This window comes from Bombina bombina, chromosome 2 (assembly GCF_027579735.1).
Source record: "Bombina bombina isolate aBomBom1 chromosome 2, aBomBom1.pri, whole genome shotgun sequence".
NCBI classification, from domain to species: Eukaryota; Metazoa; Chordata; class Amphibia; order Anura; family Bombinatoridae; genus Bombina; species Bombina bombina.
In genome coordinates this window covers 1,403,231,810-1,403,251,813 of record NC_069500.1, presented here as the reverse complement: position 1 = coordinate 1,403,251,813, position 20,004 = coordinate 1,403,231,810, and the positions used below count along the sequence as shown (strand labels likewise).

Genomic DNA, 20,004 nt, shown 5'->3' with positions numbered 1-20,004 from the left:
TGTCTAAATTTAACTTTGCACATGCAAAGTGCAATGCCACCACTGCACATTTGCGGCCGCTAGCAGGGAAGTCAATCATCCGCAATCGTATAGTATCGGGATGATTGCTAGACCGCTGTTTCTTAACTTATGTTTCCGGTGGAGCTTAATGGCTTGCCGCGAACTGCTGCATTCTAAATCGGCCTCAAGAGGTCCATCTCTTATACCTGGTTAGATTGAACAAAAGTAATCTCTTAAGGGATAGAACGAGACAGTGAAAGCTCCTCCACCGGGGCAAAAAATAAATAAAGAAATAATAAATTAAATAAAGTGCCAATCACCTAGATTACAAGTTTTGTGCTAAACGGAGTGCCGAGATCTAACACTAAAAAAGTTAAGTTAATTCACTCTCCCATTCTTTCAAGCTCAATACTGCACAAAATCCAAGGGCTGCTTTGACGTGCTCGTGCATGATTTCCCCCTAGACATCAATGGGAGAGAGGTGTTAGAAAAAAACCTGAAGTGCAGAATGAAAAAATCTCCGTAACCCATTGATGTCTATGGGTAAAAAATGATGTTTAATCCTAATACCCTAAAAAAATCCCAAGTCTAAAACACCCCTCAATCTTGCCGTCCTGAAATCGCCGACACCTAAATAAAGTTATTGACCCCCTAATCCTGCCGCTCCCAACATCGCTGACGCTAATAAAAGTTATTAACCCCTATTCCGCCGCTTCCAGACATTGCTGACACTAATAATAGCTATTAATCCCTAATCTGCCACTCCCGGACATCGCCGCCACTATAATAAAGTTATTAACCCCTAAACCTCCAGCCTCCCACATCGCCGCCACTAAATAAACCTATTAACCCCTAAACCTCCAGCCTCCCACATCGCCGCCACTAAATAAACCTATTAACCCCCTAAACCCTCCGGCCCCCCACATCGCGCTACTAAATAAAACCTATTAACCCCTAAACCACCAGCCCTCCACATTGCAAAACACTAAATTGGAACTATACCACCCAAACCTAACATCCCCCCTAATCTAAAATTAAAATTACAATATAACTATCTTAAATTAAATAAAAACTTACCTGTGAAATAAAAATAAAACTTAAACCATTACTATTCTAATAAAATAAAAAAATACTACCCAATTAAAAAATCTAATATTACAAATTTAAAAAAACCTAACACTACAAAAAAAAATTAATAAACACTAAATTACGAAAAATAAAAAACACTAAGCTTACAAAAAATAATAAACAAAATTAAATAAAATAAAATTAGCTAACAGTACAAAAAACCCCACCCCCACTAATTTTTGTATTTAGTGGGGTTTTTTTGTACTTTAGCTAATTTTATTAAATTGTATTTAATTAGTGGAATTAATTGAATTAATAGTGTAGTGTTAGGTGTTAGTGTAACTTAGGTTAGGTTTTATTTTACAGGTCAATTTGTCTTTATTTTAGCTAGGTAGTTTATTAAATAGTTAATAACTATTTAGTAATATCTACCTAGTTAAAATAAATACAAACTTGCTATTAGTATTAGTACTATTAGTTATATTGGTAGCTAGCTTAGGGTTTATTTTATAGGTAAGTTTTTAGTTTTAATAGGAATAATTTAGTTAATGATAGTAATTTTTATTTAGATTTCTTTTAATTATATTTAAGTTAGGGGGGTTAGGGTTAGACTCAGATTTAGGGGTTAATAACTTTAGTATAGTGGCGGCGACGTTGGGGGCGGCAGATTAGGGGTTAATAAATGTAGGTAGGTGTCTGAGATGTTAGGGACGGCAGATTAGGGGTTAATAATATTTAACTAATGTTTGCAAGGCGGGAGTGCGGAGGTTTAGGGGTTAATATATTTATTATAGTGGCGGCGATATCCGGTTCGGCAGATAAGGGGTTAAAATTTTTCTTTTAGTGTTTGCGATGTGGGAGGGCCTCGGTTTTGGGGTTAATAGGTAGTTTATGGGTGTTAGTGTACTTTTTAGCACTTTAGTTAAGAGTTTTATGCTACGGCGTTGTAGTGTAAAACTCTTAACTACTGACTTTAAAATGCCTAGTACCAGTCTTGACAGAGAGGGTGTACCGCTCACTTTTTGGCAGACTCTTAATACCGGCGCTATGCAAGTCCCATTGAAAAAAGAGGATACGCAATTTACGTAAGTGGATTTACGGTATTTCCAAGTCTGGCCAAAAAAGTGAGCGGTGAGCCTGTACCTTCAAGACTCATAATACCAGCGGGCGCTAAAAAGCAGTGTTAGGACCGGCTAATGCTGCTTTTTAATCTTACCGCAAAACTCGTAATCTAGGTGAATTACACCTAATCTAATAGCCCTATAAAAATAACCCCCCAAAATAAAAACACCCCCTAACCTACAATAAACCAATAGCCCTTAAAGGGGCCTTTTTTAGGACATTGCTCTAAGTTAAACAGCTCGCTTACCTGTAAAAAAATACAAAGTCCCCCCAACAGTAAAACCCACCACCCAACCAACCCCCCAAAATAAAAAACATAACTCTTAAAAAAAACTAAGCTACCCATTACCCCTAAAGGGGCATTTGTATGGACATTGCCCCTAAAAGGGCATTCAGCTCTTTTATAAAAGCCCAAAGCCCTAATTTAAAAAAAAAAACCCTAACACTAACCCCATAAAATCTACTCACAGTTCCTGAAGTCCGGACATCCATCTTCATCCAGTCGGCAAGAAGTCTTCATCCAAGCGGCGACACCTTCATCCATCTCAGAGACGTCTTCTATCTTCATCCCCGGCAGCCCCCTTTTAAGGGCTATTGGAAATTTATTGTAGGCTAAGGGGTGTTTTTATTTTGGGGGGGGCTATAAACTAAGTGCCTTAATTCACACTCACCCCTCTGTAGATTGTATTGCTACCGGCTCTTATTTCAAGCAGATTTATACATGCATGTACATCAAGGCTGCCGTCTGTTAATTTTATCTTTTGTCTTTGCAGTTTGTTAGTGTAAGCCAAAAGGACTAAGTGTGCAACAATGTATTAAGATTCCTTGGTGTGTAGAAGAATTGCCATACAAACATACTAACCATGTCCAAACAACATGCAAACCAACTACCAGGGATATGATAAGCCCAAAAAGTTAGGAACCCTATATAAAAAAATCTGAAATGGAACCTTAGTGCCTGAGTCCCTAAAGATATTTAATATTATAAGATAAGAGTAATAAAGTAGTAGAACATATCCACAGCACAGCCTTATATAGGGGCATAAATTAAGTCAAACCATATACACTGAGGCTGTGGGTATTTTACATAATATGGAAAACTCAAGAACAAGGGGTCATGATCTCAAGCTAAAGGATAGTAGATTCAGGAGTAATTTGAGGAAGCTTCTTTACAGAAAGAGTGATTGATTTATGGAATAAACTTCCTCAAGTGGTAATAATGACAAACACTGTGGGGGACTTTAAAAATGCCTGGGACAAGCATAAGGCTATCGTACCAACTAGATAAGTTTATACTTTTAGGTAATATCGGGCAGACTTGCTGGGCCTATGGCTCTTATCTGCCGTCAATATCTATGTTTCTATTTAACACAAAAGAGCTTAGCAGGAGGTACCAAGTTGAATTTGATTTGATTTTGAGCTTGGCAAGAACAAGGTATTTCACTTGGAAAAATCTGCGGCAATATAAAGATTCTCGCATGTGTGCAGCAATGACAATCCAGTGAGTGGATATAAGGGATATGGATATGAGTGTATTTAGACCGGTGGTTTTATCGAAGGTCCGGTGAGCTATAGTATTTCAATCAACGCCCCGGTTTAATATATCACTCTGGGAAGATTAGCTGCTAATTTATCCTTTGAACTGCATAGCTATGAGATAAATGTGTGATCCACTTCTGAATACCTATGTGCTTAATCTGTTGGATGGCTGCCTAGACTGAGTCTTATATCAGGACGGTTCATTTGTCCAATTTGGGTTACCCTGAAGATTTCTTTTCTTGGACTGTTGCCTTTACTTTTGGGTCTTAATCCCTCACAAAACTGCTATATTGCTCACTAACAGTGATGTGCATTATACCATTTGTATTTAATACATTAGTGATATGTTGAAATTCACGGTTCCTACTCTTTTGTGTGGATGGTTTGACTTAATTTATGCCCCTATATAAGGCTGTATATAATGCTGTGCTGGATAGGTTCTACTACTTATATCTCTTGTAATATATATATATATATATATATATATATATATATAGATATAGATATATATAGTATATACACTCACTGTATATATAATATATTGTTGTATTATTATTATGCATTTTTATTATTGCCCTATTATGTAACTATGTCTAACCCTTGGTTATATGCCAGCAATAGTGCAATAATAAAATTATCTCTGTGTTTTAATCTTGTAAAAAGTTTCTGTGCTGTTTTGAAGACGTTTTTATGATACCGCTATCCTTCACATTGGATTTTTTTTCTATTTGCCAAGAAGTGAACACTGAATAGGATAGGTGCTGGTCTTTTGTTTATAATACAGCTGAACGCGCAAATTCATGAATGGGAAGGGGGCGAGTACAAATCTGTTTGAATTTCCATGATTTTTGAGTTTGATGTCATATGTTTTTGGTATCATCTGCAAAAATAGAGCTGTTGCTATTTAATCCTTGCCCCAAGTCAGATAATAAAAATAATAATAAGAACAGGGTCCAAGTACTGATCCCGTGGGGGACTCATCGATTACCGTTGTCTAATCTGAGTATGATCCAGTTCACTAGCTACTCGTTGTTCCCTATTTTTTTATCCAGTTATTTATTCATGAGCTAATTTTTTCAGCATATTCCCATCTCCTTAATGTTGCTGCTTTAATCTCTCATGTGGCACTGTATACAATGCTCTTTGCAAAAATCTAAAGCATCATCACATACAACTGCTTCCCCCATTATCTATCTTTTACTTACTTCCTCGTTAGAATCTAATTAGATATTTTTGTACATGATCTATTTCTCTTAAAAACCATGCTGATAGAACTCATAATCTTGTTTACACGAATGGTATCAATATAAATCCCTTATATAATACCCTTCAAAATAATCTTCCCCACTATTGATGTCAGACTAACTGGTCTATAGGCTTCCTGGACCAGTCCATGCTCCCTTTTTAAAGAGTGGCACCACATCAGCTTTATGCCAGTCCTGGGGGTACTATGCCTGAGGATAATGAGTCTTGAAAAAATTAAGAGTAGAGGTTTGTCTATAACAGTGCTATATTCCCATAAAAACCCTTGGGTTTATTCCACCTGGGGCCTGGAGTTTTATTTACCCTTAAATATTATACATTTATTTCCTGATATCCTATAGAGATAACAATAGTTAATGGTATGGGCTTGAATGTTCTAGTTTGTTTCAAAGTATCCCCAAATACTATGTTCTAGTATTTGTTTTAAAGATACCCTCCATGCATTTTAATTTACCTATATTTTCCCTTCTTAGATTTATTGCCATTTATGTACATAAAAATACATTTAGGGTTTGCAATTAATCTTTCATTTTAAACCTTGGCTAATTTGATTGCTTTGTTTCATGCTTTGTTATATTTCTTATATTTTTGGTATGTTGAGCCCAGTACTGGTTTTCTTCGAATAATTAACACCTTAACGACGCATGTCGTACAGGGTACGTCGCACACAAACTGGTCTTTGAAGACAAGTGACGTACCCTGTACGGACATCAGGGTTTAAAGCTACTGGAATCGATCCTGATCGCTTCCAGCCGCTTTCAAGGTATTGCCTGTGATGCCTCGACATTGAGGCATCACTGCAATACCTTTTTTCCAAAACCGATGCAGAGAGAGCCACTCTGTGGCCCCTCTCTGCATCGGTAGCGATGGGCCCGTTCGTTGGTGGGTGGGAGCAGCTGCAGGGAGGCGGGTGGGCGGCCCATCGCTACCCGGCATCCGGTTCCTGAATGTGCAATGTGCACGCCGGGTGCCGGGGAGCGTGCGGGGGCCTGCAGGGAGGCGCGCACGCAATCACGTAACAGCCACTGCCACCAATGAATGGGAGAGAGCGAGGGGGGGAATAATTGTCAAAAGGATCTGGGAGGGGAGAGGGAGGAGGGTATTAGGGGGGGCAGCTACACTACAGAAAAATTTAATTACATACAAAAAAAATAAAAAATATGGCAGCAAATGGCAGCAAATGGGATGTGGGCAAGCGTTATAAAGCTGATTTGAGGGGATCAGAGAGGTTTGGGGCTAAGGGGGGGGGGGGTCCATCACAGCTAAACAGATATTTTTAAAAAAAAAAAAATTAATAAAAAAATAAAAAAGCCTTTTATTTTAGTACTGGCAGAGTTTCTGCCAGTACATAAGATGGCGGGGACAATTGTGGGGTGGGGGAGGGTAGAGAGATGTTTGGGAGGGATCAGGGGGCTGGGATCTCTCAGGTGGGAGGCTGATCTCTACACTATAGCTAAAATTAACCTGCAAGCTCCCTACAAGCTATCTAATTAACCCCTGCACTGCTGGGAAATAATACACGTGTGATGCCCAGCAGCATTTAGCAGCCTTCTAATTACCCAAAAAACAACACAAAACCTTAAATGTCTGCCTATTTCTGATTAAAGGGGATCCCAGAGAAGCATTTACAACATTTTTGCCCATAATTGCACAAGTTGTTTGTAAATAATTTCAGTGAGAAACCTAAAATTGTAAAAAATATGTAAACATTTTGTTTTATTTGATCGCATTTTGGCGGTGAAATGGTTGGCATGAAATATACCAAAGATGGGCCTAGATCAATACTTGGGGTTGTCTACTACACTACCACTAAAGCTAAAATTAACCCTAGAAGCTCCCTACATGCTCCCTAATTAACCCCTTCACTGCTGGGCATAATACATGTGTGGTGCGCACTGGCATTTAGCGGCCCTCTAATTACCAAAAAGCAATGCCAAAGCCATATATGTCTGCTATTTATGAACAAAGGGGATCCCAGAGAAGCGTTTACAAACATTTATGCCATAATTGCACAAGTTGTTTGCAAATAATTTCAGTGAGAAACCTAAAGTTTGTGAAAAAAATTATGAAAAAGTGAATTTTTTCTTTATTTGATCTCATTTGGCGGTGAAATGGTGGCTTGAAATATACCAAAATGGGCCTAGATAATTACTTTGGATGTCTTCTAAAAAAAAATATATACATGTCAAGGGATATTCAGGGATTGCTGACAGATATCAGTGTTCCAATGTAACTAGAGCTAATTTTGAAAAAAAAAATGGTTTGGAAATAGCAAAGTGCTAATTGTACTTATTGCCCTATAACTTGTGAAAAAAGCAAAGAACATGTAAACATTGGGTATTTTCTAAACTCAGGACAAAATTTAGAAACTATTTAGCATGGGTGTTTTTTGGTGGTTTTGATGTGTAACAGATTTTGTGGGTCAAAGTTAGAAAAAGTGTGTTTTTTTCCATGTTTTCATCATATATTTTGTATTTTTTTTATATAGTATATTATAAGATATGATGAAAATAATGGTATCTTTAAAAAAAAATTTTTTATGGCGAGATAAACGGTATACTAATAAGTGTGGGTACAGTAAATGAGTAAGATGAAAATTACAGCTAAACAAAAAACACCGAAGAAATGTAAAAATAGCCCTGGTCCTTAAGGGAAAGAAAATTGAAAAATAAAATTTATTTAGCCACATTGGCATGGATTTGTTTATTTTACTTTTATAATCATGTGGTTGTGTGTTGATGTGTATATTTATTTAACAAAGTTTAAATGTTATCCATGCATCCTCTGTATTTTTATTAGAAAATACTTTGTCCACATGTATGTTATTCATCTGATTTTCTTAAATCCTTGAATTTTGCTTTCTTAAAATTTAAAGTCTTAATTAAAGCTTTATACAAATAAAAAGCACAAAAAGTGATCACATACAATAAAGTGAACAAAATAAATTTAATACCAAATCCAAACAAGGATATAAACTAGAGTGAGTCTTTCTATTTCCAATTAATTCCAAATGTTGTGTCACATGAATCAAAAAAGACCACCCTTTTGATTCCTTTTGGGATTCCCAGTGGATCTTAAAGAAAATTCTGATATAGTGTAATACCTCAATGAATCAGATGTATATAATGCAGAAAGACGTACTCACACTTTCAAGAGCTACTATAAGCTCATTACTATGGCGGTTCCTGATTCACAAACGCTGTCAGGATCAGCGATACAGATAGCTGGAAATCCGATGTATATCTATATAGCTCTGGATGAATTGCTAGTCTCGGTATAAGCCACCAAGACAGCTATGCAACAATACAAAAAAATGATACGTTGTAGCTCCCTCTCATTGTGACGTTACTGACATCAATCCTGAGTCTTTTGATACATTGTTTGCCGAGAGTTTAATCTGGAGCCATCCCGCTTCTAAGGACTAGATACATTGTATGGAATAGAATATTTATACTTTACCCCTGAGTAACTGTACACTGGCATACATATATATATTATGAGTTGTATGTTTGATTTTAGTAAATTTTACCATTTTACCAAGTGTTCATTTATTGTTGCATAGCTGACTCTGTGGCTTATACCAAGACTGCAATTCACCCAGAGCTGAGTAGCAAGACAACCTGAGCCGTGTATTTACCATATCACACTATTGTGTCTTTCTTTCACAAGCACTTTTATATAGATATACATCGGATTTCCAGCTATCTGTATCGCTGATCCTGACAGCGTTGTGAATCAGGATCGCCATATACATGAGCTTATGGTAGGCTCTTGAAAGTGTGAGTACGTCTTTCTGCATTATATCCATCTCATTCATTGAGGTATTACACTATATCAGATTTTTCTTTAAGATCCACTGGGAATCCAGAGGGAATTGAAACGGTGGACTTTTTTGATTCATGTGACACCAACATTTGGATTTCATTGGAAATAGAAAGACTCACTCTAGTTTATATCCTTTGTTTGGATTTTTATTTAATTTATTTTGTATGTGATCACTTTTTGTGCTTTTATTTGTATAAAAGCTTTAATTAAGACTTTTAATTTTAAGAAAGCAAAATTCAATGATTTAAGACAATCAATGAATAACCATACATGTAGACAAAGTATTTTCTGACACACACCATTTGGATTCATTGGAAACAAAGACTCACTCGCCTTTAAATCCTTTGTTTGGATTTGTATCACATTATTTTGTTAATTAAACCTTTAAGACACTGCTTATGGAAAGTGATTTCAAATGTGACCATGTTATGATCACTGTTACCCAAATGTTCATTTAACTTCTATGTTTGATATTATATCTGTGTCGTTTGATAGCACTAAATCCCAATATAGCTTTACTCCTAGTTGGCTCCTCTATTAATTGTGACAATAAGTTATCCCTGAGAACATTTAAAAATCTATCCCCATAGCTGAATTACTAGTTTAATTGGCCCAGTTTTTATCTCGGGTAGTTAAAATCTCCCTTAATTACAGCATGTTATTATAAGCAGCCTTTCCTATTTGCATTATTAGTTGAGTTTTCTCCATGTCACTATTTTTAGGGGGCTTGTAGCATTTTCCTAGTAATATTTTTTAGGATTCCCCCCCCCTCCCTCATTTTCAACCCACATGGTCTCTACATATCAAACTGTATCATCATAAATATCTTCCTTTTTTGTAGATTTAAGGTCAGGTTTAAAGTGAATGTCAATTTTGATGCTAAGTGCCCGGTTTTTAAAAATTCGATTAAAAACAGGGGCACTTTAATTCATCAAAATTTACATTTCACTCCTGTTGTGAAAAAAAACTTACCTTTTAAACTTGACAGCAGCTCCAGCTTCCTACTGTCGTTGCAAGCCATTTCTGACGTCAGAAATGATGGATAGGTCATCCTCCAATCACGGCTTACCCCCGGGGGAAATCAGTGTCTGATTCAACGCTCGTGATTGGAGGAAGCTGGATCCCCTCATTTTAGACCCAGGAAAAGGCTTTGCGACGGGTGGAGGAAGCTGGAGCGACTGTCAAGTTTAAAAGGTAAGTTTTTTTCCACAACAGGAGTGAAATGTAAATTTTGATGAATTAAAGTGCCCCTGTTTATAATCGATTTTTTTAAAAACCGGGCACTTTAGCATCAAAATTGACATTCACTTTAATATACATTATTATTATTATCATCGAGCATTTGTAGAGCGCTAACAGGTTCCGCAGCGCTATGAACATAGGTGGTATATAAAAACAATTACAGGGATCAAATGGGTAGAGGGTCCTTCCAAGAGTTGCACTGTTGTAGTCGGCCTCTTATACATGCAGATTCCTCCACCCCTTTTATTACTCCTGTCCCTCCTAAATAAAGTATAACCCTCTAAGTTAACTGCCCCAGTTATGTTAATCATTCCACCAAGTTTTGGTTTATACTGATAATATCATTGTCCTTTCTGCAACTAAGAGTGTCAGCTCCCAATTTTACCCATCATGCTTCTTGCATTTGCTGTCATACATTTACTTTTCATGTGCTTTCTGCTATGCTTTCCTCAAACTTTTCTAATGTGACATTAAATGTACCCTTCTGTCATCCCTTCCTTGAGATATTCTAGGTGTGACATATTCACAGACTGATCAGTCCTGTTCTATTATGCTTAGACTGACCCTCCCCCACTTAGCCTAGTTGAAAAGATTCTTTAAGCGTGCTGCCATCCTCTCCCCCAACACACCTGCACCTCTATCCCAACACACCTGCACCTCTACCCCACACACCTGCACCTCTATCCCAACACACCTGCACCTCTACCCCAACACACCTGCACCTCTCCCCCAACACACCTGCACCTCTATCCTAACACACCTGCACCTCTGCCCCAACACACCTGCACCTCTACCCCCAACACACCTGCACCTCTACCCCCAACACACCTGCACCTCTATCCCCAACACACCTGCACCTCTATCCGAACACACCTGCACCTCTCCCCCAACACACACCTGCACCTCTCCCACAAAACCACCCTCGCACCTCTCCCCCAACACACCTGCACCTCTCCCCCAACACACCTGCACCTCTCCCCAAACACACCTGCACCTCTACCCCCAACACACCTGCACCTCTACCCCCAACACACCTGCACACACACCTGCACCTCTCCCCCAACACACCTGCACCTCTACCCCAACACACCTGCACCTCTACCCCAACACACCTGCACCTCTACCCAACACACCTGCACACACACCTGCACCTCTACCCCAACACACCTGCACCTCTACCCCCAACACACCTGCACACACACCTGCACCTCTACCCCCAACACACCTGCACCTCTACCCCCAACACACCTGCACACACACCTGCACCTCTCCCCCAACACACCTGCACCTCTACCTCAACACACCTGCACCTCTACCCCAACACACCTGCACCTCTACCCAACACACCTGCACACACACCTGCACCTCTACCCCAACACACCTGCACACACACCTGCACCTCTACCCCCAACACACCTGCACCTCTACTCCCAACACACCTGAACACACACCTGCACCTCTACCCAACACACCTGCACACACACCTGCACCTCTACCCCCAACACACCTGCACCTCTACTCCCAACACACCTGAACACACACCTGCACCTCTACCCCAACACACCTGCACACACACCTGCACCTCTACCCCCAACACACCTGCACCTCTACTCCCAACACACCTGAACACACACCTGCACCTCTACCCCAACACACCTGCACACACACCTGCAGATCTACCCCCAACACACCTGCACCTCTACCCCCAACACACCTGCACACACACCTGCACCTCTACCCCCAACACACCTGCACCTCTACCCCCAACACACACTGCACACACTACCTGCACCTCTACCCCCCAACACACCTGCACACACACCCTGCACCTCTACCCCCACACAACCTGCACCTCTACCCCCAACACACCTGCACCTCTATCCCAACACACCTGCACCTCTACCCCAACACACCTGCACCTCTATCCCAACACACCTGCACCTCTACCCCAACACACCTGCACCTCTCCCCCAACACACCTTAGCATCAGTTCATTTAAAGCTGCAGTGTTACCTCACTGTACCGTGTTCATCCCTTGCTGGACTGCTGCAGATATGATCAGTACCACTCTCTCTCTCTCTCTACAACTCTCTATCTTTCTCTCTCTCTCTCTCTCTCTCTCTCTCTCTGTACCACTCTATATCTATCTATCATCTATCTTTCTATCTCTCTGTATCACTCTCTCTCTCACTTTCTCTCTCTCTCTCTCTCTTTATGTACAACTCTCTATCTTTCTCTGTCTTCCTGTACCACTTTCTGTCTTTCTCTCTCTCTGTACCTCTCTCTTTATCTCTCTCTCTACCACTCTATCTTTCTCACTCTCTCTCTCTATACAACTCTCTCTCTCTATACCACTCTCTCTCTCTATACCACTCTTTATTTCACTCTCTCTCTCTCTCTGTACCACTATCTATCTATTTATCTATCTATCTATCATCTATCTTTCTCTCTCTCTCTTTCTCTCTGTACCACTCTCTATCTTTCCCTCCCCCTCTCTGTACCACTCTCTCTCTTTCCCTCTCTCTACAACTCTCTATCTCTCTCTCTCTCTCTCTCTCTCTCTCTCTCTCTCCTCATCTCTCTCTCTCTCATCTCTCATCTCTCTCTCTCTCTCTCTCTCTCTCTGTACCACTTTCTCTCTTTCCCTTTCTATCTCTTCCACTCTATCTCTTTCTTTCTTTACCACTCTCTATAACTCTCTCTCTCTGTAACTTCTATCTTCCCTCTCTCTCTTTCTCTGTACCACTCTGTCTTTCTCTATCTCTCTTTCTGTACCACTCTGTCTTTATCTCTCTCTCTTTCTGTACCACTCTGTCTTATCTCTCTCTCTTCCCCCCTCTCGCTCTCCCTCTCTCTCTGTGTACCACTCTGTCTCTCTCTCTCTCTCTCTCTCTCTCTCTCTCTCTCTCTCTCTCTCTCTTTCCCACTCTCTCTCTTCCCCCCTCTCTCTCTGTACCTCTCTCTCTCTCTCTCTCTCTCTCTGTACCACTCTATATCTATCTATCATCTATCTTTCTATCTCTCTGTATCACTCTCTCTCTCACTTTCTCTCTCTCTCTCTCTACCACTCTATCTTTCTCACTCTCTCTCTCTATACAACTCTCTCTCTCTATACCACTCTCTCTCTCTATACCACTCTTTATTTCACTCTCTCTCTCTCTCTCTCTGTACCACTATCTATCTATTTATCTATCTATCTATCATCTATCTTTCTCTCTCTCTCTTTCTCTCTGTACCACTCTCTATCTTTCCCTCCCCCTCTCTGTACCACTCTCTCTCTTTCCCTCTCTCTCTTTACCACTCTCTTTCTCTCTCTCTCTCTCTCTCTCTCTCTCTCTCTCTCTCTCTGTACCACTTTCTCTCTTTCCCTTTCTATCTCTTCCACTCTATCTCTTTCTTTCTTTACCACTCTCTATAACTCTCTCTCTCTGTACCACTCTATCTTTTTCTCTCTCTCTTTCTCTGTACCACTCTGTCTTTCTCTATCTCTCTTTCTGTACCACTCTGTCTTTATCTCTCTCTCTTTCTGTACCACTCTGTCTTTATCTCTCTCTCTTCCCCCCTCTCGCTCTCCCTCTCTCTCTGTGTACCACTCTGTCTCTCTCTCTCTCTCTCTCTCTCTCTCTCTCTCTCTTTCCCACTCTCTCTCTTCCCCCCCTCTCTCTCTGTACCTCTCTCTCTCTCTCTCTCTCTCTGTACCACTCTATATCTATCTATCATCTATCTTTCTATCTCTCTGTATCACTCTCTCTCTCACTTTCTCTCTCTCTCTCTCTACCACTCTATCTTTCTCACTCTCTCTCTCTATACAACTCTCTCTCTCTATACCACTCTCTCTCTCTATACCACTCTTTATTTCACTCTCTCTCTCTCTCTCTGTACCACTATCTATCTATTTATCTATCTATCTATCATCTATCTTTCTCTCTCTCTTTCTCTCTGTACCACTCTCTATCTTTCCCTCCCCCTCTCTGTACCACTCTCTCTCTTTCCCTCTCTCTCTTTACCACTCTCTTTCTCTCTCTCTCTCTCTCTCTCTCTCTCTCTCTCTCTCTGTACCACTTTCTCTCTTTCCCTTTCTATCTCTTCCACTCTATCTCTTTCTTTCTTTACCACTCTCTATAACTCTCTCTCTCTCTTTATGTACCACTCTCTATCTATCTATCTATCTATCTATCTATCTCTCTCTCTGTACCACTCTATCTTTTTCTCTCTCTCTTCTCTGTACCACTCTGTCTTTCTCTCTCTCTCTTTCTGTACCACTCTGTCTTTATCTCTCTCTCTTCCCCCCCTCTCGCTCTCCCTCTCTCTCTGTGTACCACTCTGTCTCTCTCTCTCTCTCTCCTCTCTCTCTCTTTCCCACTCTCTCTCTTCCCCCCTCTCTCTCTGTACCTCTCTCTCTCTCTCTCTCTCTCTCTCTCTCTCTCTCTCTCTCTCTCTCTCTCTCTCTGTACCACTTTCTCTCTTTCCCTTTCTATCTCTTCCACTCTATCTCTTTCTTTCTTTACCACTCTCTATAACTCTCTCTCTCTGTACCACTCTATCTTTTTCTCTCTCTCTTTCTCTGTACCACTCTGTCTTTCTCTATCTCTCTTTCTGTACCACTCTGTCTTTATCTCTCTCTCTTTCTGTACCACTCTGTCTTTATCTCTCTCTCTTCCCCCCCTCTCGCTCTCCCTCTCTCTCTGTGTACCACTCTGTCTCTCTCTCTCTCTCTCTCTCTCTCTTTCCCACTCTCTCTCTTCCCCCCTCTCTCTCTGTACCTCTCTCTCTCTCTCTCTCTCTCTGTACCACTCTATATCTATCTATCATCTATCTTTCTATCTCTCTGTATCACTCTCTCTCTCACTTTCTCTCTCTCTCTCTCTACCACTCTATCTTTCTCACTCTCTCTCTCTATACAACTCTCTCTCTCTATACCACTCTCTCTCTCTATACCACTCTTTATTTCACTCTCTCTCTCTCTCTCTCTCTCTCTCTCTCTCTCTGTACCACTATCTATCTATTTATCTATCTATCTATCATCTATCTTTCTCTCTCTCTCTTTCTCTCTGTACCACTCTCTATCTTTCCCTCCCCCTCTCTGTACCACTCTCTCTCTTTCCCTCTCTCTCTTTACCACTCTCTTTCTCTCTCTCTCTCTCTCTCTCTCTCTCTCTCTCTCTCTCTCTGTACCACTTTCTCTCTTTCCCTTTCTATCTCTTCCACTCTATCTCTTTCTTTCTTTACCACTCTCTATAACTCTCTCTCTCTCTCTTTATGTACCACTCTCTATCTATCTATCTATCTATCTATCTCTCTCTCTGTACCACTCTATCTTTTTCTCTCTCTCTTTCTCTGTACCACTCTGTCTTTCTCTCTCTCTCTTTCTGTACCACTCTGTCTTTATCTCTCTCTCTTCCCCCCTCTCGCTCTCCCTCTCTCTCTGTGTACCACTCTCTCTCTCTCTCTCTCTCTCTCTTTCCCACTCTCTCTCTTCCCCCCCTCTCTCTCTGTACCACTCTCTCTCTTCCCTCTCTCTCTTTACCACTCTTTCTCTCTCTCTCTCTCTCTCTCTCTCTCTCTGTACCTCTCTCTCTCTCTCTCTCTCTCTCTCTCTGTACTACTCTCTATCTTTCTCTCTCTCTCTCCCCTTCTCTATCTCTCTCTCTCTCTCTCTCTCTCTCTCTCTGTACCACTCTCTATCTTTCTCCCTCTCTCTCTCTGTACCACTCTCTATCTTTCTCTCTCTCTGTACCTCTCTCTCTCTCTCTCTGTACCACTCAATCTCTCTCTTTAACTCTCTCTCTTCCCCCCCATCTCTCTCTCTCTCTCTCTCTGTACCACTCTTTCTTTCTCTCTCTCTCTTTCTCTCTGTACCACTCTGTCTTTCTCTCTCTCTCTTTACCACTCTCTCTCTTTCCCCCCTCTCTCTCTCTGTACCACTCTCTCTCTCTGTACCACTCTCTCTCTTCCCTCTCTCTCTCTTTACCACTCTCGCTCTCTCTCTCTCTCTGTACCACTCTCTATTTTTCTCTAGCACTCTCTATCTATGTATCTATCTATTTTTCTCTCTCTCTCTGTACCACTCTCTCTATCTTTCCCTCTCTCTCTCTTTACCACTCTCTCTCTCTCTCTCTCTCTCTCTCTCTCCCTTTACCTCTCTCTCTCTGTACCACTCTCTCTCTCTCTCTCTCTCTGCCCCTTCTCTCTCTCTCTGTACCACTCTCTGTACCTCTCTCTCTCTTTCTGTCTGTACCACTCTCTATCTTTCTCTATCTCTGTATCACTTTCTCTCTCTCTCTCTCTCTCTCTCTCTCTCTCTCTCTCTCTCTCTCTGTACCACTCTCTATCTTTCTCTCTCTCTCTCCCTTCTCTCTTTCTCTCTCTCTCTCTCTGTACCACTCTCTATCTTTCTCTCTCTCCCCCCTTCTCTCTTTCTCTCTCTGTACCACTCTCTATCTTTCTCTCTCCCTTCTCTCTTTCTCTCTCTCTGTACCACTCTCTATCTTTCTCTCTCTGTGTACCACTTTATCTCTCTCTCTCTCTCTCTCTCTCTCTCTCTCTCTCTCTCTCTCTCTCTCCCCCTTCTCTCTTTCTCTCTCTGTAACACTCTCTATCTTTCTCTCTCTCTGTACCTCTCTCTCTCTCTGTACCACTCTCTATCTTTCTCTATCTCTGCACCACTTTATATCTCTCTCTTTCTCTCTCTCTCTGTACCACTCTCTATCTTTCTCTCTCTCTTTCTCTCTGTACCACTCTCTATCTTTCTCTTGCTCTGTACCTCTCTCTCTCTCTCCCTCTCTCTCTCTCTCTCTCTCTCTCTCTGTACCACTCTCTATCTCTCTCTGTACCACTCTCTATCTCTCTTTGTACCACTCTATCTCTCTCTCTCTCTCTCTCTCTCTGTGCCACTCTCTCTTTCTCTCTCTGTACCACTCTCGCTCTATGTTTCTCTCTATCTATAGTTGCCAGCACACACTGTATATAACATTGATCTTCATAATATCCAATAAAACATCTGGTTGCCTCCTATTCTTAGTTCTCATTTCATGTTTGTACCTCACTCACTGAAAACCTTTTTTCCAACACCACTGGCTCTTGTCAAAGAGCCTTGCACCTTTTGTCTCATGATATTTTGTTAGTCAATTACTCGTATTGCATTTGTACCCTCAACAAGCAAGTAAACCTCCTAAAATATGGTAAATCAGTTATAAATATATATTTGTATCTTGTTTTATTTTAGTGCAATGTATTATATTGTAGTTTCCTTTGTTCTGTTATTTTGCCAATAATGCAAGCGAGCAGGAATATGCACGCTAAATTATTCCTTTCCAGGTAGTTTGGTTGAAAATGAATTCTCCTGGGTTAGAAAGCCGAAGCTGTTGGATAAAATAAATGTGTGTAATCCCCACCATGTGGGAAACAGGTCCCTGTGCTCATCATCACAGCACACCTGTTTATGACAGAGAATAAGATATTAGTGCATCTTATAAAATGGCTTGTGTTAAGGGACATTTTAGACTTTGAGATTGTACTATAAAATGTTGACATGTATAATAAAAATGCACTATAAATAAATAATTTTGAAGCACTCCCACTGTGATATTACATAATTAGCTGCCCAATACACCTACCATCAACTGCACTAGGTAAGTCTAGGCCTGGGGTGGCAAACCTTGGCACTACTGCTCAAAGTAGAATGCAAACTAAAATGGAATTAACCTGCAGTTTGTAGTGATGCCCTTTTGCTACTGCTTGCTATACTACTCACTGCTAATACCATCATTCATGTAAGATGATTTTCTTAAAGATTATCACCAATTTGGGCACATGCATTTATGATCACTACCCATAGTTTATTATTAGGTAAATGTTATGGTATTTGGCACCAGTGAGTGCACAAGTTAATCAGATAGTATTCGTGGAACCTGTGCCAGGCAATTCTTAACACCTACAGTACATAAGGATCATATTATTAAAACATACAAATAGATCCTGAATAAATGCAAAATGCCTGTGTATATATTTTATTTCCCATTATCAAAAATCTAGGCAATCATATGCCAAAGGCTTAATCAACCAATAAGCATAAACAAATGTACCTGAGAATCAAACTGAAATATTATGACTGGAGTAATTTTTCTGTTACTTATAGACTTTTTCTATCTTTTTGTTTTCTTTTATTCAACCTCAGGTCAAGGTGTGGTTCCAAAACAGGAGAACTAAGCAGAAGAAGGATCAGAGCAGAGACTCTGAGAAACGTTCCTCTTCCACCTCTGAATCATTTGCAACTTGCAATATTTTACGGTTGTTGGAACAAGGTAGACTTTTGTCCGTGCCAGCACCCCCCAATTTGCTCTCTCCTAGTCAAAACCCCATGGGGACTTCTTCAGGAAATGGTTCCAGCCTAGGGACTTCAGGAAGCACTTCACCAGGTATAAGCAGTACTCCACCCGGATCTGGTGCCTTCACGCTCCAAGTTCCTTCCTTAGCCACTTCTTCCTCTCCAAGATTAACAGCCCCTATTTGTTTCCCCGGTCCTTTATTGGGAGGTCTACATGAAATTCCACCTGGATATGGACTGGGCAGCTCAGCATTTGAGCCTTATATGCGCCTGGAAAGAAAGGACAATACAACAAGCAAAAAGCCAACTTAATAAAGAAACTTCATTGGAATAAATGTGTCAAAAAAAACACTGTGTTTGCTTCCCAGTGACACACCCAGTGACTGGTTTGCTAGTGGAAGACTGTTTAATAAATGTGTCTAGTGGCGTGTGTTTGTTTCACTGTGGTAACAAAATCTGAGATACTATATAGAAAGTATGAAGGTTTTTTTGATCGAGAAAGATGAGAGCACCAGTACAATTGGTTGTAACCACATTTAGATGATCCTTAAACACTCATGTCACATTTTAATGCTATCATCATCTTCATCATCAAAAACATTTATAGAATAAAGGGGCAGGTATCTGATTTCTGGGTCATCCTCTTTCTAGAATCTTTGGGCAGATAAATGCATTGTCAAAAATAATATAATCTTGGCACTTTTGCTATGTAATTCTGGGCTGTAAAAAAATTGGAACTACAAAATTTTGGGCATATTACTGTGGATATGTGCTAAGATCTTGAACAGAAAAACAAACCAATTGTTTCCACAACACAATGAAATTTGTGTTACCAAGGAATTGTCCACATGTACCATATGTCTATTAATTGTTGCGTCACACATTATCAGATCTTCTGCTTTCCAAAAGTTTTTAATGGAATTAATAAATGTCCGACTCTACTCAGTCTTAAGGTGTATTTTTTATTATCTAAAGGAGATACACATTATTTAATGCAAATGATATCAGTATAACATATTTGTTCCCCTACAAATGTAATGATTATCTGCATCAGAAACATAGACGCTCAATATACTGTAATAGGGTCTTGTTCAGGTGAGATCATTTTTTTAAATTCATTGAGGCTATATACATCTATCTTTTATAGCCAATTGCCAGTGGGTGTTCCTGCCATTTACATATATGGTCATTTTAAATGCCCAGTGCATGATATCTTGCACAGTGTTGGCTAAGCATACAAGCAATAATTACAACTAAAACAACGGTGAAACGCGTCTGAAACAGGTTCTGGGTACAATTGTTAAAGGGACAGTAAAGTCAAAATTAAAATGTCAGGATTCAGATAGGCCATGCACTTTTAAACAACTTTCTAATTTACTGTTTAATCAAATTTGCATTGTTCTCTTGGTATTCTTTGCTAAAGGTTAAAACTAGGTAGGCTCATAGGCTGATTTTGCACTTGAAGGCTGCCTCTTATCTCAGTGCATTTTATTAGCTTTTCACAGCTAGACAGTGCAAGTTCATGTGCGCTCTATAAATAACATTGTGCTAACTCCTGTGGAGTTATACATAAGTCTGCACTGATTGGCTGAAATGCAAGTTTGTAAAAATCACTGAGA

The 20,004-nt window shown here is 40.2% G+C and overlaps 1 protein-coding gene across 1 annotated transcript in view; it reads left to right on the top strand.

Annotated features, from left to right (window-relative positions):
• VAX2 (ventral anterior homeobox 2) overlaps positions 1 to 18,697 on the top strand; it is a 236,124-nt gene extending 217,427 nt beyond the window's left edge. Inside the window, exon 3 of the mRNA XM_053700339.1 lies at positions 18,236 to 18,697. Within this exon, the coding sequence (XP_053556314.1) occupies positions 18,236 to 18,697 (462 nt within the window). The remainder of the gene's footprint in view (positions 1 to 18,235) is intronic.
• The last annotated feature ends 1,307 nt before the right edge of the window (positions 18,698 to 20,004 follow it).